This window comes from Diplotaxodon limnothrissa, linkage group LG7 (genome assembly GCF_057381915.1).
Source record: "Diplotaxodon limnothrissa isolate DT_005_m linkage group LG7, D_limnothrissa_male_GT1.1, whole genome shotgun sequence".
Taxonomy (NCBI): Eukaryota; Metazoa; Chordata; class Actinopteri; order Cichliformes; family Cichlidae; genus Diplotaxodon; species Diplotaxodon limnothrissa.
In genome coordinates this window covers 41154510-41181021 of record NC_140602.1, presented here as the reverse complement: position 1 = coordinate 41181021, position 26512 = coordinate 41154510, and the positions used below count along the sequence as shown (strand labels likewise).

Sequence of the window (26512 nt, the reverse complement as noted above, 5' to 3'; positions counted from 1 at the left end):
TGTGGATGGCTCAGATGAAGTGGGCTGCAGTAAGTACTGAAAACTAAAACTGGAATAGCAAAGCAGAGTAACTGAATGTTTCAATAAGGTTTATTTGATGTTGTCCCAGGTTACAAAATGAAACACCAGTTTAATAGTTTCCTTTCTTTGCAGACTACAACACTGCAACAACCAAGGCTCCTGCTTTTCCTTTTGCTTCACCGTGCACTCCTCCTTCAGTTCTCTGCCCTCGATCGTCACTGTGCATTGCTAAACATCAGCTGTGTGATGGACAAAGAGACTGCCCTGATGGATCTGATGAAAATGACTGTGCGGTCCATTGTGTAAACCCAAGTAAGTGCTTGAATGTGCCATGAAGAAAAGGCTTAGTCTACACATTTAGCCAAGAAATAAAGACATGAGTTTTGAAAAAGTTATATTTTTTTCTGATCTGTAAGGTAGATTGTTATGCTTGTTTTTTTTCTCCATAGCTGACTTTCTCTGTAAGGACCATATGGGCTGTGTCTCCAAGAGTCTGGTCTGTGATGGACGCCGTCATTGCCAGGATGGATCAGATGAGCTGAACTGTCCTAGTGTGACCGCTCCTGCAGCTCAAGATGTGCTGCAGTGCCGCAGGAACGCAAAGATGTGTAGTGATGGCACAGAGTGTGTTTTACTCAGCCACATATGTGATGGAGAGAAAGACTGCATGGATGGATCTGATGAGAATGACTGTGCGGTCCAGTGTGTAAACCCAAGTAAGTGCTTGAATTGCTATGAAAAAAGGCTTGGTCTACAGAATCTAGCTAATTATTTAAGATGTGATTTTAATTGTCAGACAGTTTTAAAAATAATAATCATTTTGAATATTTATTCAGTCTCATAGCTGTTCTGTATAAGCATAAGTAGTTTGGAGGCAGTTTTTTATTTTTTTTATTTTTTATTTTTTATATATATCTTCAGCTTGGTATCTTTGTTTTGTTTTTTGATTTTTGTTTTTTCCCCTCTCCATAGCTGACTTCCTCTGCAAGGACCATATGGGCTGTGTCTCCAAGAGTCTGGTCTGTGATGGACTCTCTCATTGTCAAGATAGATCGGATGAACTGAACTGTCAGAGTGTGGCCGCTCCTGCAGCTAAAGATGATGTGCTGCAGTGCCATAGAAATGCAAAGATGTGTAGTGATGGCACAGAGTGTGTTTTACTCAGCCACGTATGTGACGGAGAGAAAGACTGCATGGATGGATCTGATGAAGAAGGATGTCCAGGAATTTGCAAAAAAGGTTGTTTCACTTTACATGTAATCTTTCTGTGTCTGAAAATAGCTTTTTGACCCTGACAGAGTGAACTTAATGTTATTGAAAATGATAACATCTGTTTTACTTTAAAACTTGTACATGTGAGGGTGCAAATGCAAGCGACTTCATCCTTGATTGTCTTCTTTCTACCCCAGGTGAGTTTCAGTGTGCCCATGGGAAAATGTGCATCCCCGAGGTTCAGGTGTGTGATGGGAGGTTCCAGTGTCAGGACCATTCAGATGAAGCTGACTGCCAGAAACCAATCAAGAGCTGTGAGCATCGTTGTGCTGACGGGAAGCGCTGCATCCCAAAGAAGTTCCTGTGTGATGGAGAAAAAGACTGTGTGGATGGCTCAGATGAAGTGGGCTGCAGTAAGTACTGAGAAGCTGCAATAGCAAATGAATCTAACAAAGCAAATTTACTATAAAATTTTTTTTGATTTTTCTATTGTCTTAACTCTTGCTAATAGATTAATAGACATTACATGCTAAAGCTAACAGTTTGTTCTTTCCAGATCAGGCTGCTGCTCCATCAAAGTCTCCTGTCTTTACTGCATCACCTTGCGTTGCTCCTTCAGTTCTCTGCCCTGGATCATCACTGTGTATCTCTCAAAATCAGCTCTGTGATGGACAAAGAGACTGCCCTGATGGTTTTGACGAAAACGGCTGTGCTGTCCAGTGTGAAAACCCAAGTAAGTGGTTAAATTACCATAAAGAAAGGTAGCATCATTCATGCAGCCACATCCAAACTTGGATGTGCACTTGCTGTTTGAAAGATTCAAAGAGAAGGTGAAGTTCTTTATTTTGAATCATGTTTGTATTTTCATCAAGCATCATAGGCGCTCTGATATCTTGTAGAAGCAGCTTACATTAAATCCTTCAAGTGTTGTCTCCAGTGTTATATAGCCACCTCTGTGCTTCTCAAACTTGCACCTTTTTGTTCCTGCACATCAGATGACTTCTTGTGCAGCAACCAGAAAAAATGTGTCCCTGGAATGCAAGTGTGCGACGGCCGAGCCCAGTGTCCCGATGGCTCTGACGAGAAGCTCTGTCAATCACCAAATCCTACTGCCACCTGTAAGATGCAGTTAATCAAAGAAAATGTGTGACTTGATCGTTTGCTTGCCCAAACAGTCTGCCCTTTAACGCATAATGTTCTCTCTGTCAAGCCTCCATGAGTGGCTTCGGCACCAGACAAACTCCTCTCAGATGCCGCATTGGTTTCAAACGATGTAAAAATGGCCATGAGTGCGTTATGTACAGCCATGTGTGTGATGGGGAGAAGGATTGCAGTGACGGCTCAGATGAAGAGGGATGTGTGGCTGGTAATTTCTAAGTGTATAATTTTCATATTATTTGTATCATTTCTTGTATTCATCTGTTGAATTATTTTAAAGACTGATTGTAGTGAGCTAGTAATAGATGGAACACTATAAAGTACTTCCATGTGCCCTTTAGTTAAAGCAACTATATTAATTTATAATGCAGAAATGGTATCTTGAAGTCTACAGCACTGCTGATTCATTTCATTTAATATTTTTGTAGACGGTGCCAGTATGGCTACTGACACAGGAACACTCGGCTCAACTGTATCTCCTTCCGTCAACTTTCGCACAGAGCAGCCTTGCATCAGTCCTTCAATTCTGTGTCCAGATTCCACTTTGTGCATAGAACCAGCACAGATATGTGATGGAAAACAAGACTGCCCCGATGGCTCCGATGAGAAGTGCGTGAAGAAGTGTCCTGATGACAGAGACTTTCTCTGCAAGGACCGAAGGGGCTGTGTCTCCAAGAGTCTGGTCTGTGATGGACTCTCTCATTGTCAAGATAGATCGGATGAACTGAACTGTCCTAGTGCAGCCGCTCCTGCAGCTCAAGATGATGTGCTGCAGTGCCATAGGAACGCAAAGATGTGTAGTGATGGCACAGAGTGTGTTTTACTCAGCCACGTATGTGATGGAGAGAAAGACTGCATGGATGGATCTGATGAAGAAGGATGTCAAAATACTTGCAAAAGAGGTTTGGTTTTTTGGTTTATTTCTTTATTTTTCCAATTTAAACTTCATTTAGTTCATCTTTTAAATGTCTGAGCTTTGTTTTTTGATGATGATGATATGAGCTTAATGTTGCCTTGTTTAAACCTGTACATGTGAGGTTGCAGATGCAAATGGCTTCGTCCATGATTGTCTTCTTTCTACCCCAGGTGAGTTTCAGTGTGCCCATGGGAAAATGTGCATTCCCGAGGCTCAGGTGTGTGATGGGAGGTGGCAGTGTCAGGACCATTCAGATGAATCTGACTGCCAGAAACCAATCAAGAGCTGTGAGCATCGTTGTGCTGACGGGAAGCGCTGCATCCCAAAGAAGTTCCTGTGTGATGGAGAAAAAGACTGTGTGGATGGCTCAGATGAAGTGGGCTGCAGTAAGTACTGAAAACTAAAACTGGAATAGCAAAGCAGAGTAACTGAATGTTTCAATAAGGTTTATTTGATGTTGTCCCAGGTTACAAAATGAAACACCAGTTTAATAGTTTCCTTTCTTTGCAGACTACAACACTGCAACAACCAAGGCTCCTGCTTTTCCTTTTGCTTCACCGTGCACTCCTCCTTCAGTTCTCTGCCCTCGATCGTCACTGTGCATTGCTAAACATCAGCTGTGTGATGGACAAAGAGACTGCCCTGATGGATCTGATGAAAACGGCTGTATGGTTCATTGCGAAAACTCAAGTAAGAGTAGAAGTTACTATGGAGAAAGCTACCAGAATTCACTCTAGGGGAGTTTTTTTAAAAATGAAGTGCTTGGTTGTGAGCTTTGAAATCCTAAATAACCTTTTTTGTTCCTGCATATCAGATGACTTCTTGTGCAGTGACCACAAACAGTGTATCCCTGAAATGCAAGTGTGCGACGGCCAAGCCCAGTGTCCCGACGGCTCTGACGAGAAGCACTGTCAGTCACCAAATCCCACTGCCACCTGTAAGTCGAGACAGAAAGCAGACCAGCACATGCAACTGGGAAATTACAGGAATAGTATATTGATCCTTCTCCCTCCACTTGTAGTTCTAGCTAAACAAAAACCCCAACTCACAGCTGATGCACTTTCTACACCCAATAGCAACCATAGTTTGAAACATCATACTAACTAAAACATACACTGCTAAACCAACAACTGAAAACAAAACTAGAAAATCTCCTAATTTGCTGTTACTTTGCTCACCTTTCAATCTAAGCTAGTTTCTTTTGATTTGTTATTTTTCTCTTTGCCAAGCCTCTGACGAGCTCAGCACCAGATCGACTCCTCTGAAGTGCCGCAATGGTTTTAAGCTGTGCGACGACGGCCTGGAGTGCGTCATGTACAGCCACTTATGTGATGGAGAAAAGGACTGCAAGGACGGGTCAGATGAAGAGGGATGTGCTATTCAGTGTAAAGCAGGTGCCTTATATATATATATTTTTTTCTTTTTTTTTTTTCCCTTTTGAGTTGGAAAAATACTGATCTAAGGTTTTAATGGCAGGAAACATGTCTGATTATCTTGAAGGAAAATGGTCTTTCTCTTTCCCAGGTGAGTTCCAGTGTTCCCATGGGAAAAAATGCCTCCCACAAGAGCGAGTGTGTGACGGGCAAAATGACTGTCTGGACCGATCTGATGAAACTGACTGCTCAGTTATGATTGAGGGCTGCCATCAGCGCTGTGATAATAATACTCGCTGCATACCAAAGAGCTTCCTGTGTGATGGAGAGAGAGATTGTGCTGATGGGTCAGATGAGGAAAACTGTGGTGGGTGCCTTTCAGAAATTTCAGAAAAGCAAAGCATGCAAACGTGAAATTACATCCACGTTTATTTTCCTCTTTCCAGGTTTGGTGTCCTGTGCGGATCATCAGTATCGATGCGTTAGCGGTCAGTGCGTGTCTGAGGCACTGAGATGTGACGGATATGCCGACTGCAGTGACGGCTCTGATGAGCTGCACTGCTCGAGGCCCCCACGCTGCCTCACACAACTCCGATGCCCACACACTCATGAGTGTTTGCAGAAAGAGTGGCTCTGCGATGGCGAGGACGACTGCCAGGATGGTTCAGACGAGAAGGTGGGGAATGAAAGTCAAGTACATCTTGATTTGTCGAGCTAAGAAGAAAGGGAATGCTTAGAAAAACAGAGCAAAGCGTGTAATCATTATCATTTCTGTCCAGAACTGCAATGCTCCTCCAGCAAAGTGCTTAAAGTTCCAGTGGCAGTGTGGAGACAGCATTCAGTGCGTTCCTCTGTCATGGAGGTGTGATGGGAGGAAGGACTGTTACAATGGCATCGACGAGGAAAAATGTAAGCATGTTCACTGTTGATGTCATAGTTCATTGGACGGATTCACACACATTTGATTAGTTAGAAGGGGAACTCATCATTTTCAAAGTGACTGTAATTTGAATCCCTAATTTGTGCATTTTTATTTTTAATGAGTAAGAGTATGCCTGTGGTGCTTCAAATGACCCACATTTTTGCCCATTAAAATGAGAGAATTTCTATCCTAAAAACCTCCTTTCTGTTTCTGGATGTTTTTAAACTAGAGGAAATCCTCGGTTTTATTCACTGTTGGGAAGCTGTGTAGTTAGAAAACAAATTACACACATTCACCATTAATTTTAATTGTATTTTTCATCTATTAATCTTCACAGGTAGCCAGAAAATATGCCCTTCTCATCTTTACCAGTGTGGCAGTGGAGAGTGTGTGGACACTAACCTGGTGTGTAATGGCGTCACTAACTGTGCTGATGGGTCAGATGAGGGTGTGAATTGTGTGCAGCACAGCTGCTCCAGTCCATCGGCTCCCTTATGCGACCACAGCTGTGTCAGCACACCGTATGGTCCGGTCAGTGCAGAACAATGTGTATTTGGTTATCTGGCAATTTCTCATAAATGGTAACTATATGTATCATCACATCTCTGCTGAACTTATCCTGGAAATGTCATCTTCCCGTATTTTTCCAGAAGTGCTACTGTGCTGCGGGTTTCAGACTGATGTCCAGAGCCACACACTGTGTGGACATCGATGAGTGTACAACAACACCTCATGCCGTATGCAACCACATTTGTCGGAACACCCGTGGATCCTACAGCTGTCATTGCCACCCTGGCTTCTACCTGGAACCTGATAACAAAAGCTGCAAGACGAAAGGTGCAGTTGGTCTGGATGCATTCTGTCTCTAAATGACTCTTTCTCCATCATTTTGTCACTATTACCACATCAGGAACATCACTGTCACTTTTTCCCCCACTAAAATCAGTTATATTTTTCATAACATAGGCTCATCTGAGCAAAAGGCACTAACAGTCAAAACCTATTGTGTCAAAACATACAAAGTCAGTCACTTCAAGTATTGTTCATACACAAAAGGAGATGTACATGATTTATTTGAAATGTGACAGTATGATTGCTGAATGTCAGAAAAGCAAAATTAAACTATATTTATCAGAGAACACGGGGGAAAAACAGACTGAGGCCATGGAACAAACTACTGTATATTACATCAAAGTCCCACTGCACTGAGCTACTCCTAACTTGCAAACGGCAGCAACTCTATGTATTTATGCATTGTAGACAGGATCAAGACAAGCTACGTTCAAACTGGGCATCAGATTGTGGAAGAAAAGTGATTTTAATAACCAGGCAGGCTAGTCTGTGTATTAAGAAAATGCCATGACAATTTCTAGGGTATACAGAGAAGGGTCACAAAAGAGAAACTATCCAGTGACAAGCAGCTCTCTGGGTGAAAATGCCTTGTTGATGTCAGAGAACAATGGCCAGACTACTTTAAACTAATAACTCAAATAACCGCTTGGTGCAACCAAGCTATGCAGAAGAGCATCTCTGAGCACACATGTCGAACCTTGAAGCAGATGGACTACAGTAGCAGAAGACCACACTAGGTGCCACTCCTGTCAGCTAAATATAGGAAACTACAATTTAAGCTACAGTTCACACAGGCTCACCAAAACTGGACAACAGAAGATTGGAAAAAACACTGTTCACAAAAACCCTCCATGGTCACCAGATTTCAATCCTATAGAGCAGTGGTTCTCAAACTTTAGTAGTATAGGCCTATTTAACACCACATACAGTTTACACAGACAATTTTATTTCTTATATGAGTGTTATTTATTGTAACTGTCATAAACAGGATGTGACATAATGATAAAAATAACACCTGTACTGCATTAAAACATTCACAGCAGGTGGGATATCCAATCTTTAAGTGATGACCTGATGAACCCTGCTCCCGGGTCCAAACTACTCTGAGTCTATTAAGGATGTTGTGTTTTTTTACATGTTTTAATGCTTTGAATCTTCTATTTAATCTGAACAAGCTCCTGAAAAAAGTCAGGGATCACTGTCGGCCTCTCTCTGTTTTTATTACCACTATTCATTTTAAAGCTCCGTTTTTAAAACCTTACGATGTAACTACAGCCCAGCCCATGCAGCAGTATGTTAATGACTAACCTTATATCTCAGTTGTTCTCCTGACTGAAGTTTGGTCCGTTTAGAGCATCCTGCCATGCGATTGAATTTGTCCCTAACCACCACGAACCCTCACGTTAACCTTTATGGAGTGGAAAACGTTAGTATTCATCCTCCAGCGTCACTGTGTTTATATTATGCTAACTATAGCTGTGTAGCTAGCCACCACACAGCACATCATTATATACCAGCTAGCCCAACTTCAGTAACCCTACAAACGCCACTGCTGTTTCGTTTTCGGTCTTCATTCAGAAGCGATAGCAGAGCTGTATGTTTTAATTTTTGCTGTGGTGGTTAAGACGCTGGATTTTTGGCTTCGTGGTTCGTGCACGTTGAAGCCCAGTTTGCTCTGCATGGCATTTCAGCCAACAACACAAAATGCCATCGTGTGGTAGCCTCACTGGATCCGCTGTCCACTTGCCATTTGATGACCCTCGTCCGGGACCTCCCCACCCACCCAAGGGAAATACACCACTCTCAAGGTGCTGCTGCTGCCACATAATAGAAGTGGATCGCATTCTCACAAGCATCAGGTGCTTCGGCATCCACGCAATAGTTCCCGACTCACCGACGGCATCTCCCGCGCCCCCACCAATTCTCCCAGGGGTCTTCAACTCATCGATGGTGGCTGGGATTGCGGCACTGCGGAAAAAGGCCTGTGTTTTTTACCATCAGAGTGACAGAGCCGTGCTGCCTTTGCAGTTTTAAGGCCCAGGGAAACAAGCCCTTCAGCGCTCTGTAGCGGCTGTGATGATAAGGAAAGGTTGCTCTTCATAGAGGACTCGCGCTCTGAGACATTTTCTGATTGACTTCAGCTCCCAGAAGAGCTTCTGGTACTCTCGTGTCATCTTTGCATACCTCTACAATTGTATATAATTTAATCTTAAACAAAAATTGCAGATTTCCTGCGTACCACCAGAGAGAGCCCAAGTACCACTGGTGGTACACGTACCACAGTTTGAGAAAGACTGCTATAGAGCACCTTTGGGATGTGGTGTAGCAGAAGGTTTGCATCATGGATGTGCAGCCAGCAAATCTGCAGTAACTACGTGATGCCAGCATCTCAACACGGACCAGGAATGTTTCAGCACCTTGTTGAGTCTATGCCATGAAGAATTGAGCTTCAAACTATAAGCTTCCATAGTTTTTAGATGAGAAAGTAATCAACACATTAATAAAATGTATTTAGTAGTGACTTATGTTTAGAAAGTACAGACTTGGACAGTCTTTGGCCTTTAGTTTTTGTGTGCGTGGTTGTATCACTTCTTCTACAGAAGACACACAAAAGTAACTTTGTCATGTTTCCTCCTAGATGAGCCCTTGCTTCTGGCATCAGTGCAGTCAGACTTGTTCCTGCTGGGAGTCCATAGTGGCACGCTGCGTCTCCTCACCTCTACCAGTCGACCCGCCTTCTCACTGGATTATCACTGGGTTCAACAAAGGATTTACTGGCTGAGCACTGACTACCAGAGCATCCGCTGGGTCGACATGAGAAACCCAGACAAAAGAGGAAACTTGGTCAAAGGTAAAATTTCGTAATCTGGGCCTGTGTGTGTGAATTTAAAAATTGGAAATGTAGTGAATCTACTTAATTTAGGACCTCACTGGACCTCACTTAAAAATATAGATAGATTCAGATGGTGAACCATCAGAATCTGAGATGCTGTTATTAAATCTCACAGGTGTGAAGTCTGATTTTATCGCAGTGGACTGGGTGGGTAAGAATTTATACTGGGTGGATGGCCTGGTTGGTCAAATTCTGGCAGTGAAACTCAGCAACGCCACAGTGAGGTCTCAGGACTGCACTGTGGTCCTGGGAGAAGATTTGGAGCAGCCAAGCTCCTTGGTTCTGCTGCCACATAAAGGGTGAGTTTCTCTGCTTTGTGCATTTATTTTGTAATACGAAAGCACTCCAGCTTCGACATCACAGACATGTATTGTATAATTAATGTTCTTAGGCTGATGCTGTGGTCTGAGATCGGCAGCACGCCTCAGATTAAGCAGTCTGGGATGGATGGTTCAGAGAGGAAGGTGGTTGTGAGCCACAGTTTGAGTTGGCCAGTCAGTTTGGCCTATGACCTCCTAGATAACAGAGTGTACTGGGCAGATGAGAAACTGCGCTGCATTGGCTCAGCCTCTCTGGATGGAGGCAACATCAAGGTATTTGAATGTCAAACCGCAAAACAAGTAGAACCCAGAGACATAAGAAAGGCAAAACATATGATGTGGTGTCTGAGATGCCTTTAATAGGCCATGTTACTAATAATCTGTCTTAAAGTTTATGATTATGGATAGTATCCCAGCAGTTATGCAATATCACAACACATGTGTTGTGATATAATGTAGTAATGGCTTTCTTTTACTAGATCATTCAGTTGGCTGAAACGCCAAACCCTTTCTCAGTGGTGGTCTTCAATGATCGTGTTTTCTGGTCTGACACAAAGAGAAGAGTCATACGCTCAGCTGACAAGAACACTGGGAAAGACCAAAAGGTTGTTCTGAAGAGACCGGGACAGCCATTTGGGCTAAAGGTGAACTCCGACAGTAAAATGAAGTCACGTTTGATCAAAGACTGTCACCGCTTATGAGTCTTAATGTTAAATCTTCTTCTCTCCCTAGCTGATGCATGCCCTTTCGCAGCCAGCTGTGCCCAGTCCTTGTGACCATCTGCGCTGCTCCCATATTTGCCTTCTGGCCCCCCCGGTGACGGGCAGATCAGCAGTATGTCGATGCCCGAAGGGTCTGCTGCTTTCCAAGGACAACATCACCTGCTCTCAGCCCAGGGATTCATCTTTCATCCTGCTCCTGTCTCAAAACACAATTTACCAGGTGACATGTTTTGTAGTGATGTTAAGGCCTTCCATCCTGCAAAACCCTTCTAGACAACACATTTAAGAAATTAGGTCTTCTGCTTTGTTCCACTTTAAATCGCACCTCCCTGCTACTGGCAGATTTACTTGCGCTCCTTGCAAAGGGATGGTATCGCCCTGAAAAAAATGCCAAACAGCAGAGTCTTGGCCCTCCCGGATATAAACGAAGCCATGGGGCTAGATATCTCCACCCAGGAGTTGTATGTGGCTTATGCGGGATCTGTGGATGTTCTGAAAATGGGAAGCTACAGGTCAAGACAAGGACTCACACCTGCTGGACAAGTCTTAAAGCTGAAGGTATGCTTAGGGCGAAAGTCTTGTATTTAATGGGAAAACGGTAGGATGTTAAACCCTGAAGATGTAACCATCTGACATTTAATTTAAAGTTAATAATCTAACTCTACATAATGGCTTTAGTTGGTGATTACATCAGCCTCAGCTCTCCAATAAGTGTCACTTTCTGGCGAAACTTTAAGTCTGGAAGCTATCCCTCTCTGTCTTATAAGGATGATTCGGTCACGGCTCTGGCAATTGACTGGGTGACCTCTAACCTCTACTGGAGCAGCAGCTCAAGGCCCAACATCCATGTGACATCCCGCAATGGTGGCTACACCACGTCTCTCCTGCAAGGATCACTGACGGTGAAGGCAGCACTTATCATATTTCTGCTCAGACGTGAGCGCTTACATCTGATGTTTTCATGGGTCTTCTCAGTCTGCTGTGATATTTGCCATTTGTTTTTATAAATGTTCTCGATCAAAGTTTATTTACTCGCTTTTTCTTTGGTGTAAACAGACTTCTAAATTGTTGTCAGTGAAGTTTTCACATTTGCAAGTATTGGTTCATATATAATAAAAATGTACTTTTAGCTACATCTTTATTGTATTACCAGTCCTAAAAATAATCCACATAGGAAAAGAGACTGCTAACACACACCTTGCTTTATGCTCCCTTCCTTGCCAACCCAATGACCTTCTCATGTTAAACGTTTAATGTTTAACAATTGTCTTTTCAGCTTGCCACATCCATCGCGTTACATCCCTCCTCAGGTCGACTTTGCTACACAGCAGTGGTCATGGCAGGTGGGAAGAGCCTGACGGAGGTGGTCTGTGCCTGGATGGATGGCCGGAACAAAGCAGTGCTGTGGGGAAAGTCGAGAGTCCCCAACTCCCTGGTGTTCGTTAATAATGGGACCAGAATCTACTGGGCTGACACTGGTGAACAGTTAAACGCACAATAAAACAAAAAACCTCCCACACACTCATAAAGACCGGGACAAATTTGCATTCAATTCCTCTGAGCAGTAACTCAACACAGGATCCTAATAAAGAAGTGGAAAAAACTGTATAGTAATGACATATATGAGATGAGAGTATTTTTCTTTGATAATCCTGTTTCTGTGTTTGCCTCATTTCTTTCTTCAGATGGAGTGATCAGCTCCATTGGAGTGGATGGTTTGGGATATAAACAGTTTAAGGCAGGACCTGATCTGATTATGTCCTTGACAATTACTGAGAACATCCTGTTCTGGGTCACACAGGGAAAGGGTAAGATACTTTTTGCTTTGATGTGTTTTCAAACACCTTGTTTAGTTGACATGACATCATATTCAGTGATACTAGCAAATGGCTGAAGTGCTAAGATATTTATTTGTACAAAGGCTAGTGTAGAGATTAATTTTTTATTTTATTTTTTGGAGGGGGGGTGTTTTTGTTTGTTTGGGGTCTTTTTCTTATTTGAATTTGTATATTAATGTTTTGTTGAAATGTATCTTTAGTATTTTATTTCAATTTGAAATGTTAAGATATTTGCATTTATATAAAGGTTTGAAAAATTTTTGGATGTTGTTTTACTGGCAATTGATGTGAAAAATTTCGTTACTTTGGGATTAAGTCAATGGGGTTTTCCTACCATTTCACTCTAATCACTTCATAGCCTTCTATCACCTTTGCTTCATCTTTCTTTTTCCCATTAAGGCAACAGTTGGCATAACAAACTAATTTAAATGTGAATAGTTTGATCTTTTTCTCTGCAGTCTCCACCATTCAAACACATCAAGAAATGAGTCCCCCTCCCCCCAGAACAGACTTGCTGATTTCTGTAGTATATTTTTTTGGTTTTTTTAAATTGTACTTTTCAACTTGTGTAGATGTGACCAAGCTGTGGTTCAGTGATGGCCTCCAGCCTAAACAGTTGTGGTTTGAGACAAAGACCAGCGTGGTGGAAATCAGAGCTCACAGCAATGACACCCAGTCAGGTAGGTGGAAAAATAAGTTGACAGAAAGCAGTTGACAAAATATGGGACATGAATATTTTTACACTTCTGTCAACAGAAATTATCTCCCAGCTGTATGATGGTATGCATGAAAGCCTAGATTAAGCTTCTGCCAAAAAAGTATCAGTATGCCCAATTAGAGGTTTAGTACATCCTTCTCTTTACAAACCATATACTATGGTGCACTGTGGGGAAAAGTGGGTAGATTGCAGAATAAGTAGGTAGAACAGTTAGGACTACTGAGCGGACGCTATGTAATGCCACTATGAGAGAAGGTGAGGTATGACGGGCATGAGAAGAATCTGAATAAAGCACTGTTACAGGAAACCGAGAAGAGATGTTACAATAGCTGACGCCATTTCCAAAGTCAAAACTGGTTGCGGTATGACACCAAAAAATTACATTTTTGGTTTCAGTCAGTCTCATAGAAGGCGAGAGGTATTGATCACATAATTTCAATGAAAGCAATCAATGCGTGTGTGTGTGTGTGTGTGTGTGTGTGTGTGTGTGTGTGTGTGTAATGTGTTGAAAACTAAAGCCATGTGCATTTAGCTTCTTTATGATAAGTATTCAAATGGAACAGATTGGCAAAGAGTGCGATAGTCAGGGAGATGAAGAAAGTGGGCAGGAGTGCTCGGAGGCTAGGTGTACGGCAAAGGAAAAGGCTCATCTTCAGTTTTATTTGAGGCTCGATAATCTTGCCTGACAAACAAAGAAGTGAACTGGTACGATTTCCAAGGAGGGAGATGCACAGAGCTGTCATAACTACAGAGGGATAAAATTGAGCTTTACAATGAAGATATGGGAAAGAGTTGTTGAGGCGAAGTTAAAGAGACTAGACAATTGGTGAGAAACAGTGTGGCTTCATAATCTTAAAGAGCTCTATAGATGCTTTGAGACTGATGGAGAATTACAGAAGGACCTGCACACTCTTCATGGATCTAGAGAAAACACGTGATGGAGTGCTGAGGAAAAAAACTGCAGTACTGCATGAGAAAAGTGGGTCTAGCAGAAGTATAAGAGTGGTGCAGGGCATTTGAGAGAGCAGTGAGACTGAGGTGAGGTTTGTGGTGGAATGACAGATGGGTTCAAAGTGGGGGTGGGATTGCATCAGGGCTCTGAGCCTCTTCTTATTTTGAATGGCGATGGGCAGGGCAATGATGAAGAGCTCCTCCGAAGACTGAACTCCTAGAGGAGAGCAGTTTGAGAACAGGTTTGTGATACATGTTTAGCCGCATTAAATGAAGGTGGTTGTTTGGGTTAGTGCGAACAGACTGCATCTGATTTTACAGTCGTTTTTGATGTCCATCACTGGTCGCCAGATCTATCAATTTCCTGTTGAAGAGCCGTGAGCTTCTCTTCCAAGATCTTATCCATATTATGTTCAATGAGTATAGCCTAAGTACTCACAGCCATCCCCATCGCTTCAGTCATAGCAGCTAGCCTTGTGGGGTTTTGAACAGCTGCAACTGCTTTCTTTAATCTTCGATAAGCCAGGGTCAAACCAGCTCTGATCAGCAAGAAGCTTGTTATCATGGTTCAGAATAGGTAAATGTCTTCAATCGATAGTTCTGCCAGGCATGCAATGCGCCAATTCCACCACCCATCCATCGTGTATCCGGCAGAGAATATCCCTCCAGGACAGTCGGGCTTTTCCGAACCCCGGCTTCTAATCAAGAAGAGTGTCAATTGCATTTAGGGATCAGTTGATCAAATGCATAATTCTTCTTTAGGTTTTAGTGAACAGGACTGAGAGATTCTTCTGGGAGTTAGAGTTTTAAATGAGACTAGACAGAAGACATGAAGCCAAGCAAGGAAAGATAAGGGAGGGAGAAAGATGTGGCCTTCTCTGTCAAGAGCCAAGAGAGAAGAAATGAGCAAGACTACTAAGGAGGTTCACAGATGTAGTGAAGAACGACATGTAGATGGTTGATGTGTCGTACTTCACTTCACCTATACAAATTAGTATTACCAGAGACTTGTTTTTTGTTTTGTTGTTGTTGTTGTTTTCGTGTGCTCCCAATCCCAGTCCCAAGCCTGGATAAAGAGGACGCTTGCATCAGGATTACTATTTTGGATAATTTGATAATGATATGTAATCAAAATTAATTTCAGACTAATAAACAAGCAACCAGTAGATTTTAGGGTGTGTATTATCTGAAGCCTAGTTAGTGAAACAGCTTTGTGCCAAATCCAAGTAGACAAATCATAAAAACTATGTTAATCACACTACATGTTTTCAAACCATCATTAAGGCATTTACTCAACTGCTGGGACGCCGCCATCAGGAAGCATTTATATCTATTCTTTGGCAGTTAGACAATTCTAACTCACTGTTGCCTTTTTTTTTCTTCTTTTTTTAAAGAACAAGGCAAAACCAGCTACTTGCAAAACAGGAATTGTAATAACTGCAAACTTTTTTTTTTGCCTTCATTATTTTTCTTGTTCCTCTCCATTTCAAAATGGAGGAATCTGGCAAAGTGTGTCACAGTACAGTGTAGGCAGAATGAATAGTCTCACTTAGGCAGAGTTGGAGCCGAATTGATGGCAGGGTGATGTGATACCTGCAGGGGGGGGGGGGGGGTGTCTGGCTGTGTGCTGCAGCGGGAAAGGGTAATGATACTGGGGCTGTGGTATGCATTGTACACTTATTCTCTTCACCCATAACCCTTTTTCATAATATGCACATGTAATACATATATCATACATAAACTGGAGGTTTTGAGTATTCTTTAGCCCATACATACAATGAAACTCTAATTACTAACAGAAATAATGTACTTTATGAAAGTCTGTATAAATGGTAAATAGCACTTTTCTGTGCAGAATCCATCAATGTCAGAAACGTGGCTACAAGATGAGTAACATGTAGTGATGTCTAATGAATAATCATGGTTATATAAAGTTATTTGTGTTGGGTACTTTACAGGATTTTTTTTGTATTAGGCAAATTCCCGAAAAGCCAGTAGTTCTGGAAGCTAAGGAAGATGCTATTTTATACGTAAATGTGGTGTTACCATGACTCCTGAGATATTTTTAAAGAAAAGTGCTTCAGATAAATTTGAGCCTGCATGCTGTAAATACTGCTTACTCGTTTCCTCCAGGAAGCAATAGCTGCTCCAAAAACAATGGAGGGTGTGTCCATCTGTGCCTGGCCTATCCCAGAGGTAGGATGTGTAAATGTGGGCGTGGCTTTTACACCTTAAATGTCACTTCTTGTGCCCCAATTACCTCCTGTGCCCCTGGAGAAGAATCCTGCTTTGACCGCAGCCAGTGTATCAGCAAGAGCAAGTTCTGTGATGGACAGGTTGACTGCCTGGACCAGTCGGACGAACAGGACTGTGAGTTTTCGACCAGAATAAAGAAGCAGTATTAAGTGAACTTAGTTTGTCATGCCCTGAATACAAATATTAATTCCACGTTAAACTGCCTTGTTTCGGAAAGTAATGGGGGGCTATGGTAAGATGGTATGACAGTCTTATTTGAATTAACCTGAGTAAAAAGTGTAACACTATCCTCCAGATATTTAACAGAACTCCAGAATAAATTAGGTCTACACAATTTGCCAAGTTACCTTTTACAAATGGGCACATGCTTTTCTCGCGCCTGCCAATTAATTTGGTTGAGACGAGGTATTGCCTGAGTACATCTTGAAGGAGGCAACATGCATGAGTCAGTTGCTCAAAATGTTCCAGTCTATCTACGGTGTTCCTGCAGGAGAACATTTACAAAGGCTTTGTACTATTTAGTAGACAGCTTAAAGGCTCACTAATGTCCAACCTGAGCCACATTGACACGAGTCACATTTAGCTCCAACAGGTTAAAATCAAAAGCTAATATAATGTGTCTTAAAGGATCAGCACAGCACTGGGAAAACTCATCTTAAGTTTTGAAGGAAAGATTGAAGCCACTATCACATGTCTATAGTCAATGGGAATAAATCGCCAGCAGCCTGTTGGCTCCGGTTAGTGTAAATGTTTGAAATGAGGAAACTGCTAGTCTAGATCTGTCCAAATGCCAAAAAAAACAATGAAGCTACACATGCACCTATGTTTACCAAGCAGCTCATTTCAGTCACTGACGGTGACTTTCTCTTTAGGTCCAACTTCAAACACTGCCTCATTTGGAACTGAAGACACTGATGGCCACCCTCTGGATTCGTCATCATCTACATCCAACACAGACAAGAACTCTGTCTCATTTCAAGACTCTGCCTCCTGTGATCTGCAACGCTGCAGTAGTCATGGGAACTGCATTGTGGAGGGTAAATTCACTCGCTGCCAGTGTCTGTCTGGTTACAAAGGAGAGTTCTGTCAAGAGGAAGAAAGGCAAAGCCATGTCGGGGTGATCCTGGGTGTCTTCTGCCTCATTGCAGTGCTGATAGTCGCCGGATTCATTTTCACTAAAAGGTACTAATTGCATTAGAGGGAGAGACCAACTACTTGCTTACCCAGATTGTCTTTGTCTTGAAAGAAACTGAACTGAAAAGTCGGCTCCTGCAGTGATTAGTGTTTGAAAAACATTTTTGGATTCGTAACTTGGTGAGTAACGTCCAGTAGAAAATTAAAATGTGGCTTCCAATTTCAACAGGAGAGGATGGGAGCTCATCAGAAGCAGATCCGCAGACAAGGAAAATCTCATGGCCAACATGGGTCTATCGAGTGATGTAGAGTCTGACTCTGAGGTAAACTGTTATTCCTGTGAGAACTGTTGCATTTGAATTAAAAGCCAAAATACATGATTTATTAATTGTTTGTCTCCTCCTTCAGGAGGTGGACTCCCCAGCTGACGTAAACCCTCTGGCACAGCTCGATTAGACTACTCTACTCTGCACTAGCTGTTGTGCTAGCTTTATAGCAACCTGGAAATTCTCAGGCCTCATGTGTAATTTGTGAGGATGCATTTCAGTGGCTATGAAAATGCTGAAAAAAAGTGCAATTTTATAGAATGAAAGTTCTCACTATTAGCGGCTGCTCTCAAATTTATAAAAATTTTCCACAGGCTGATTTGATTGCTGGGAGTGGTTTGGTAAATTTGCTGTGTCATATAAGTGAGTCAGGAGAGACGAGCTGAGCTGAATCGATAAGAGTTGAAATACAATAATAAAAATAAAGACGTTAAATCACTTGAACCAGATTTTCTTTATTTGTAATGTGCTCAGTGTCTCGATCTCTGACATTTCTCTCTTTAACCATTTGTGTACACAGTATGTTTTACATCTTACACTCCTGGGAGAGTTCTCACAATGGGGCGTATCTACTTAAGATTACATTCTGTTCCTGCCAACACTGAATGTCTGCCACACTTTTTTTTTTTTTTTTTTTTTCCTTTTCAAGGTGAGTTCTTATCCATTCATCAGTTATTCTGATACCAGTTTTAAACAAAAGCTTACTTGTTTCACTTTTGTTCCTGGTTTCCACTCGGTTTCTCCCTGGAACATTTGTTGCTGTTTGTTTTCTGTCATTCAATCTGATTAAAAGCTGTTTTATCCTGAAACTATGAGCATGCATGGTTTTTAATTTGACAGTATTGCTTGTTGCCTTAATACTGTAAGTTGGGGGAAGAGAATTTTCAATAAAATAACTTGTTGGTAATTACTATCTCAATATCCTTGGTATTGAAACATGGACACAGCTGGGAGTATGAAAAACTGAAATGTGAGAAACTGTTCAGAGGCTTTGTAATCAAATGACCTAATTCAAATGAGGTGTGGTGTTTGGCAAGTGTCATGCATTACCTTCACTCTGCCTCATACTGGGGCCTGGGAAAGCAAACATGACATATCAAATGGTGTCAGTGGTTGACACTTCTTCCTTTTTTTTAAAATAAATTCTATTCATAAACTGATGCGCTTTTCTGCAGACATTATTTTTCTTTTTTTTCTTAAACTTTTTTTTTTTTTTAATTCAACATGGTTCTCTCCATTACATTTGTTACACAGTGCTTTGTGACTTGTGTGAGAAAAGCGCTCTACAAATAAACTTTACTCACTCAAATTCCTAGTAGGGCAAGTATCTGAATTTCAACCCAATACACTCCCAGTTCTAGTAAAGAGGAAAAACTGGTTTCAAATTGCCAGGTTCAAAATGATATGCCTTGACATTTCAATTCCTTTTATTGCTACTACTCAAATGTTGATTTTCAGGGCAGTTAAGCTGGCAATTAATTTATGTTTAGCTTCAGACCACAGAAATACTTGGTTATTTTTAGGAAATGGTGATGGCTTGGGTTCAAATACGCCAGAACATTCCTTAAAAATGTGTGTCAGTTCAGGGATTAGTTTAGGTCCTTGCACTTCATTGGGTTTAGGTTATGGAGGTGTGTCACTTTGGGTGTGTCTCCAGGGTTAAAGGTAGACGCATTCATCTGTTTACCTCACCTGGTTTTGACGAGCAATAAAGGTAGGGTGAGCATGGGTGGTGGGTGCCAAAAAAGGGATTAAACATGTTTTGGTTTTTGTAAGTAATCTCTTTGCTTAACTTGGTAGATGGCCTGCTACATGATTTATGAATCTACTAATATATCAATTTAGAAACTGGCTATTTTGAAAGTATCTTTATGACTCTGCAATTTTATGCCTACTCTGTGTTCTACTCTTCAAGTAGATGTCTTAGATGTAGCGCCAACAAGTGTTTTTCACTTCCTCGGTCCATGCATTTAATTGCCAATCTGCAGTGTCTGGCTACATGTTGAGCCGATCTGCCACACCTGAAAGAAATATGAATTTCCTTCGGAAATAACTTGTGTTCCTCAATAGGCTTTGCTCTAAAACCTCTACTTTAGAGGATGATACTTTTTATGTATCAAGCATTGCTTTCCAGGGCTTTCCACTGTCTTGGCAGGTAAGAAGCAGTGAGTAGTCAAGATTTCAAGCTCAGATTATCGTGAGTAAAACCAAAGCTGGGGTCGTTTGTTACTTGTCAATTACATAGATGCATACATATTCTTTGAGTCCCACTGGAATCCATTTGTCCTGCAAACTGTGAGCTTCTCCACAGTGGGCTTTCCTCTAGCTTATTCCAAATATGACAACTCTGGGAGACAGCAAGAATTGGTGGGTATCTTTCAAAGACTGTTTCCAAACTCTTAGCTTTAAGGGTTTCTTTGTTGCTGAGTTTTGGGATGTTCTCCTGGAGTGGCATAACATTCTTTGACACTAGGAATGAACACATTTGCAAAATGAATTCACCCTCCATGCTCTGTGGACTCCTAGCCATTTTATCTTCAAATCCATCTCTTCTTGAGCTGAAAGATTAAACACTTGAGTTGAATTTTGAAACGGAGCTTTCTATGACCAATAATTGTCTGGTCAGCCATCAAATTGCAGCATACCGACACTCAACATTTCCCTCCACTTGAAGTATTTTGTGATGCCTTGGATACCTTGAGGGTTGGAGGAAAGCTTTAAATAAAACTGTGGCTGCTGTACTACAGAAACACTCGTTTTAGACAGGAGTAGCATCTAGCTGTTTTCTCCCTTTTTCATCCTGATGTTGAGAGATTAGCTGGTATTGTTAACCTGACAGTAGATATCCCTTGTTTGGCTTGAATTTCATTTGTTCTCAAACTTAACCTCTCACTTAACTGTTCAAAATGCTTGCAGACGGTTTGTGTGCGTGTTCTTCATTGGGTTTTAGTCGTGTAACTTTGGGTGTGTCTTTAACGATAAAGGTAGTTGCATTCACCTGTTTACCTCACTTGGTGATGACAAGCAATGAAGGTAATGTAAATATTGGGGTGACACCTTCTGTTGACTGCAGGTTGTTTGTATTAATTTACCCTGCACCGACTTATGGTTTGGAAAGTACCAGTGGTTGAACAAACAGCTTGGAAGTCCATGCAGTTTGTTTTGAGCAGTCATCTTATGAGTGTTCATATTAAAATATTCAAACTATTCAGAGTCTAACTGCAATTCATCATGTACATGATAATGAGTCAAGTTTGACAGTCTGAGAGCAGAGATGGCACAAAGCCCTTAACCTTTTTCATATCAGACGAGACAGCAAAATAGTAGTCCACTGAGGTGCTGTGCTGCAATAGCCATGAGATAATGACTGTGATTTGTGCCGACTAATTTATGTTTGTTAAGAGCCAGTTGATGAACGGTTACAATAACACGGCTCCACATGTGAACATGGAATTTAAGAGGCTTCTGCTGAAAATAACATGACAAAAAACATGTCTTGAATATAAATGAACTTTCTTAGAATATTGCAAGAAAGTTCATTTATATTCAAGTGAACCTGAAATGCCTGCAAGCAGTTTTAGTTGCGTGGCCCCCAGCCTCTCTTACACGTGTCAACAGTATTTATATAACATGTGCATGAATGTCTGCATGTTACGCAGACATGTCAGTCATGTCAGGTCTTGCTACCCGAGTCCTGTTCTTACTTGCTTTCTAATCCTTCCATCCACCCACTAGGCTAACAAGCACACCAACTGCATTTCAGTACAGAAAAGGGTGCGCAGACCTCTTGCCTGGCTTTTTCTATGTCACATAATTTTTCAGCCTTCCTGTGTAATGGTTTATTGTCTGAAATACATCACACAAATAAAAATTGGTAGTTCCCACGGATGCCAGAAAAATGAATTTTTGTGAAACGCTGTGACTCAAACTTTGAGATGTCAAGTTTCCATACAATCCCCATGAAATTTAAAGGTTCTACATCCGTGTCAGAGAGGTGTGTGTGTTCCTGTCTAGCTATCTTTGTGAGGTTTAGGCATTCATTTTTAATGGTTAGGGTAAGGGGCAAGGGAAACCATTATGTCAATGAAGGTCCTCACTAAGATAGCTAAACGGACGTGTGTGTGTGTGTGTGTGTGTGTGTGTGTGTGTGTGTGTGTCGATTTTAAAGATAAGACTGAGGGAGGAGTGTGTGCATAAAAACACAAGCAGGTATTCACAGCTTTCTTCCTCTTCCCGCCTTCTCTTTCAGTGAGGGAGCGTGTAACAAAAAGGGAACTTGAAAAAAATTGACCAACGTCATCATTCAAACAGACACCTGGACAATCCTGCGACTAAAATTCCACTGGCAGCGTTTTAGGACTTCGTGGCTGACTCCTTTTTGCTTCTGTGAGTATATGGCAAGTTCATTTTCTTGTACAGTGTGTTCCTCTGTCGTGTTACTCCTGCGCCTGCCTTGGAGCTAGAGAGGAGCACAATGCTGCTGGGAAACCAGAATAACAAGATTCTTGTTTGTAAGTACAATAACGTCCACATCGGCACTTATTGATCACAAAAAAGCTGGTTTGTAGATGTTGGTCTCTTAAGCGCATTTATTGTAGCTTACTTGAGCAGTTAGGTCACCGTCCTCGGACAGCTTAGCTTAAAATGATGTGTTCAGAATCTAAAAACAGTTGAACATACTTGGAACGCATGGCTGAGAAAGAGTTACTTATTCTGTTGATTTGATGTGTAGGCTACCTGAGAAGAAACTGTATTTGCCGTAAGAATAGATGTGCAGCCTTCACAACGTTTCATGCAGTGGTACGTACTGCATGAAACGTTTTTTCCCCCTTTGGTCATTTGTTTGTGATTTGAAAGTAAAATATTCTGTATACAACAGGTCTTCCTTCCTACACTCTTACACACACAGTTTGGGGGGGTTTTCCCACGTGTATAAAAACAGAAAAGTATAAAAATGAATATTTGTCATTTCCGATAATACTAGTACTACTTTTTTAAATGTTGCATTTAAAAAAACAAACAAAGAAAATCATCACATTTCAAGATTATTCTCCTTTTGTTTGGTCAGCAAATGTTATGGTAGCAGAGGTTAGATTAATTTTTGGGCGGGTTTCTAACCATTCATCCCATTTTCCCCATTTTCTCTCCATCTCTTATTAGTGTGCCTCCAGCTAGTCCTTCGTTTAAGATGACCACCACTTCCCTTCCTCCCGAAGGGAGAGGCATCAGCCCCAACCTGTCCGCCTGTCGAGAGTCTCAGTGTAACAACCATGGTAACTGTGTGACTCCTCCTGGTGGTGGTACAGATCTACTATGCAACTGTGATCTGGGCTACAAGGGTGACTCCTGCGGGGAAACGGTCAATGGAGCGTTAGGTTTACCTTTGACCCTCAGCGTGTTAGCCGTCCTCATTGGCCTCGCAATCCTGGCATTCGTCCTTGCCAAGTACCAGCAGAGAAAACGGAAGCAGCGAAGGTACTGACATATTGCACATGATTCTGTAAAAACGCATGTATCTAGAAAAGCTTATTTTCAGCATTTTCCCCGATTTATGAACATGTGTACTTGATTTCTTGTCAATCTGAAGAGTGGGGTTATAGAAGTGACCTTACATTGGGGTGTGTTAAATAGAACTATACACAACATCGTCTTTTGATTACTTGCCTTGGATAGTACAAAAACTGAACTTTTCCCAAATTCATATCAAACTAACTTTTGATAATTTTAATGTATGCCTTTCTAGTACTACAGCACACAGCTATACAAATTTGTTTCCAACTGACAACTTCTCAAATTTTTATTTAACCAGGAGAGAATATAATCTGTAGATTGAAGGTGGATGTATCCAGTATGACACCAGTTGACTGGTTTGAAGCCTAAAGCTGAGCATTTTGGTCTATGCTATGCTTTAGCCTTTGCTGGAGAGTGTGGGGGGCGATTGGACCCGAACCCGGGCCGCTATCCTCCAGCCATGCGACACATGGTCTCCTGCTCACCCACCAAGCCAAACCGGCCCCCTCTAATAAGCACTTTCTTGATGGATTTTATATGTTCAATTACTACTTTCAGGTCATATTGGATGCAATATTTGGTCATTCTAATAGTCAAAGGGATTATGTAATGTTTGTTCAATGGCAAATGATGTAAATTGCTAGCCAATAGTCTAGTTTTAGTCATCTGGTTTCAAAACGCAAAGACGGTGACTGCAAAAAAGATAAAGACATTATAGCAGGGCTTCACTAACCAAGTGGTGAACTCATGGTGGCTAGCCCATCTTTTATACTGTTATATTATATCTGTAGGATATATCCTCTTATGTACAGTCTACATGGGATATGAGTGTGTGTGCACAGTAAAAATGGACTGTAATATTACCTCAGAGTGACTATACAACCAAGAAGGTTGTTGTTTTTAGCCATTGTTGAGTTAAATAAAAGATTAAGGTCCTCCTGCTGAAACATGAGCAGGAGGAGGAGTTAAAATAACAGAAATGAAAAGCAGTATTTTGCTTAATTTAGATTTTCAAACAATTGAAACAATTTTTTTTTCATCACATTAGTGCCTTTCCATCACAGCAGAGCTGTGTATGTAATGTTTTGTTTTTTGTTTTCTTGGGTTTTTTTTTTTAAATTTTATTTAATTTTTTACTTGGTTATGGTTATTCTCACTTTTTCCCCTAGTGTCTTTGCTAAACGAATTAAGTCACTAACTTCGTATCCATGATGAGGAAAATTCACAACAAAATGAACTTTTTTTTTTTTCTTCAACAGGAAACTACTGGAACAAAAAGCCTAAAACAGTGCTGCTTAACGTGGATAACTGTCGAACAGAACGTTTGACCTACTTTGATGATCAAATTGTGGCTACTATAAGAATTATTCTGCAGCATCCTGGAGACTCTAGCACCAACTTCACAAACTGAGTGCCAAGGCATATGGGAGAGTCGCTTCCTATATAGTATTTTTCCATTTATATAAATGTATCCATCTCCAGCTGCGTCGTATCGCAAGCCTCATGCTTATTAAACTTGTGCCTCATCTCGGAAAACAACAAGACTGGATAATTCTGTTGACCTAATTTTAAACTTGGAGTGAAAATGTCTGTATTCTAATCAGCAGCAGCTTCCTTGATCACATTTCTTGGATGCTAAGGCATGCTTCTGCAATTAGTTTAAACTCTGACACTTGTTAGTAAATTAATGTAAATGTTCATCCTCTGTGAGGGAGCTGCAGTTTAGTTTAAGTAAAGCAAGTGGTTGTTATTTTTCTAGTGAAGGCTTCTAACAGAGATAACACTTAAGATAACTCTAGATTGTTTAACGGGCTAAGTCAGAAGCTGATTTGATGCCATACAGTTTTTATAAAAATTTATGTGGAAAATATGCACTTTTTTTCCACTCGCGTGGGTTTATTTCATTTCATTCAGTACATACTTTTGTACCGTGTGCAGTTGCTGCCTGTTTTGTATTGTTCCTCTGGAATTTCTTTCTTCTAAGCGTGTGTGCGCGCCTTTTAACACTTCAGGTTTTTCGGGAAGTATTTCTACCTATTTCTAAGTGCCCTGTCTTTGATGCTGTTGTAACAAAAATGCACCAGTACATCACTGGCCTGCTTTTACTCTCATATACGGCTATGCTTATGAAAATAATGCATGTAAATCTGTGCAGACACAATCCTGCAGAGCTGTCAACAACATGCGCATATTGTACAGATGATAGGAAAGTGGTCAGAGCAGATTTCAATCTTGGCATGTTTAAAACTTGACAGTACATGTGCTTTTAAATGAGTTCGTGTGCTCTTTGAATTTCAGCCTACAAACTGATTACCACTCAGTACACTTCCGGTCCTGTAAACATGAAAACTACATAGCATCTTGGTGCTGAATAATTAGTCAAGTTCCTCAAGCTTGTAGCCAGTGTTAAGTGCCTACTGTATTAATTCTTTCACATGTTCACAGTTGTCATGTTTCACCTGGTGAATACTGATAATCACAAATGTAAACTAATCATCAACAACTCAGTAATGTTTTGCAAATGTCTGCTTCTCTGACAACAGGGTAAAACTGCAAAATGTTAATGTTACTGTAGATTTTCAGAGCTCCCATATACAACACTCAATATTGTTAAGATTATCATGTTTTTGTGTGTACATGTGTTGAATTTTTATATGAATATGACTATTGTTGATGAGCAGGGTTTCTCAATGTATGCATTCTCAAGTGTCTTCCACTAGCTTGTAAACCCTTTGAATTATATAGACAGAAGAGAACATCTCACTCTGTGGGTTTTGTTTTGGGGGGGCGGGATTAACTGGACAGTCTGCTTATATTGCAGGGCGTCACAGTGTTTTATCACTCAGGGTAGGCTGTCTTTGAGCCCCTGTTACAGTAAACCTCTTTTTCTGGCATCCAGTGACATGATAATATCAGGTTCGGTGTTTACTAAACTCAGACATGATGGCTGTGAACATTCAATCCTCACAGGCTGAGAACCTAACCAGTTTTGCCATATAATAAGATGTGTAACAACAAAAAAGTGGAAGCATCTGCCTTCAGGGTATAACTAGGTCAACACTTGCTGTCCTAATAAGGGACAGACTTTGCATGCTTGTTTGCAGAAGGAGGAGCTACTTGTATCATGGCAATTAGAAGTACATCCCACAAGTATAACTACTCAAGATTACACAAATTCCTCATGAGTCGGCTTTTGGCTGTATGGTCAGCCACTGTATGCAGGAAATGAGGATATTGTTTATTAGACTCATCAGACTGATTTGAACCTAAATGCTGGGAGCAGTAACACAAGACGGTACTATTACTGTATCCATCACTTGGTGGTGTTAATAAGCTGTCAGGGTAGTTCAACATCTAGCTCATAGAAGAGGAGCAAGCGTAACACTTTT

At 41.2% G+C, this 26512-nt stretch overlaps 2 protein-coding genes across 3 annotated transcripts in view; both read left to right on the top strand.

Moving 5' to 3' along the window:
* Positions 1-17774, top strand: part of lrp13b (low-density lipoprotein receptor related-protein 13 b) — a 28166-nt gene extending 10392 nt beyond the window's left edge. Inside the window, exons 23-45 of the mRNA XM_085358083.1 lie at positions 1431-1646; positions 3818-3997; positions 4122-4244; positions 4537-4701; positions 4832-5047; positions 5127-5356; positions 5460-5589; positions 5940-6133; positions 6253-6439; positions 9093-9305; positions 9463-9646; positions 9739-9940; positions 10147-10311; positions 10400-10609; positions 10732-10947; positions 11157-11291; positions 11666-11867; positions 12075-12197; positions 12800-12907; positions 16030-16266; positions 17025-17334; positions 17516-17609; positions 17695-17774. Coding sequence (XP_085214209.1) covers positions 1431-1646; positions 3818-3997; positions 4122-4244; positions 4537-4701; positions 4832-5047; positions 5127-5356; positions 5460-5589; positions 5940-6133; positions 6253-6439; positions 9093-9305; positions 9463-9646; positions 9739-9940; positions 10147-10311; positions 10400-10609; positions 10732-10947; positions 11157-11291; positions 11666-11867; positions 12075-12197; positions 12800-12907; positions 16030-16266; positions 17025-17334; positions 17516-17609; positions 17695-17742 — 4088 coding nt within the window. The 3' untranslated portion in view covers positions 17743-17774. The remainder of the gene's footprint in view (positions 1-1430; positions 1647-3817; positions 3998-4121; positions 4245-4536; positions 4702-4831; positions 5048-5126; positions 5357-5459; positions 5590-5939; positions 6134-6252; positions 6440-9092; positions 9306-9462; positions 9647-9738; positions 9941-10146; positions 10312-10399; positions 10610-10731; positions 10948-11156; positions 11292-11665; positions 11868-12074; positions 12198-12799; positions 12908-16029; positions 16267-17024; positions 17335-17515; positions 17610-17694) is intronic.
* Positions 17775-21862: 4088 nt separating this feature from the next.
* Positions 21863-24695, top strand: LOC146628789 (uncharacterized). Of its 2 annotated transcripts, none has more exons than XM_085358081.1 (3): positions 21863-21998; positions 22773-23087; positions 24383-24695. In XM_085358081.1, the coding sequence occupies exons 2-3, from the start codon at positions 22801-22803 to the stop codon at positions 24405-24407; spliced, it is 312 nt and encodes a 103-aa protein (XP_085214207.1). In that variant the 5' UTR covers positions 21863-21998; positions 22773-22800; the 3' UTR covers positions 24408-24695. The 2 variants fall into 2 exon arrangements, with proteins under 2 accessions (XP_085214207.1, XP_085214208.1); XM_085358082.1 differs by lacking the exon at positions 21863-21998 and adding an exon at positions 22068-22123.
* The last annotated feature ends 1817 nt before the right edge of the window (positions 24696-26512 follow it).

Excerpts from the sequence above, each read along its gene's own strand:
- LOC146628789 (XM_085358081.1), top strand. The coding sequence starts at position 22,801 with ATGACCACCACTTCCCTTCCTCCCGAAGGGAGAGGCATCAGCCCCAAC. Across the intron at positions 23,088-24,382 it reads AGAAAACGGAAGCAGCGAAG|GAAACTACTGGAACAAAAAG; the intron begins GTACTGACATAT and ends TTTCTTCAACAG.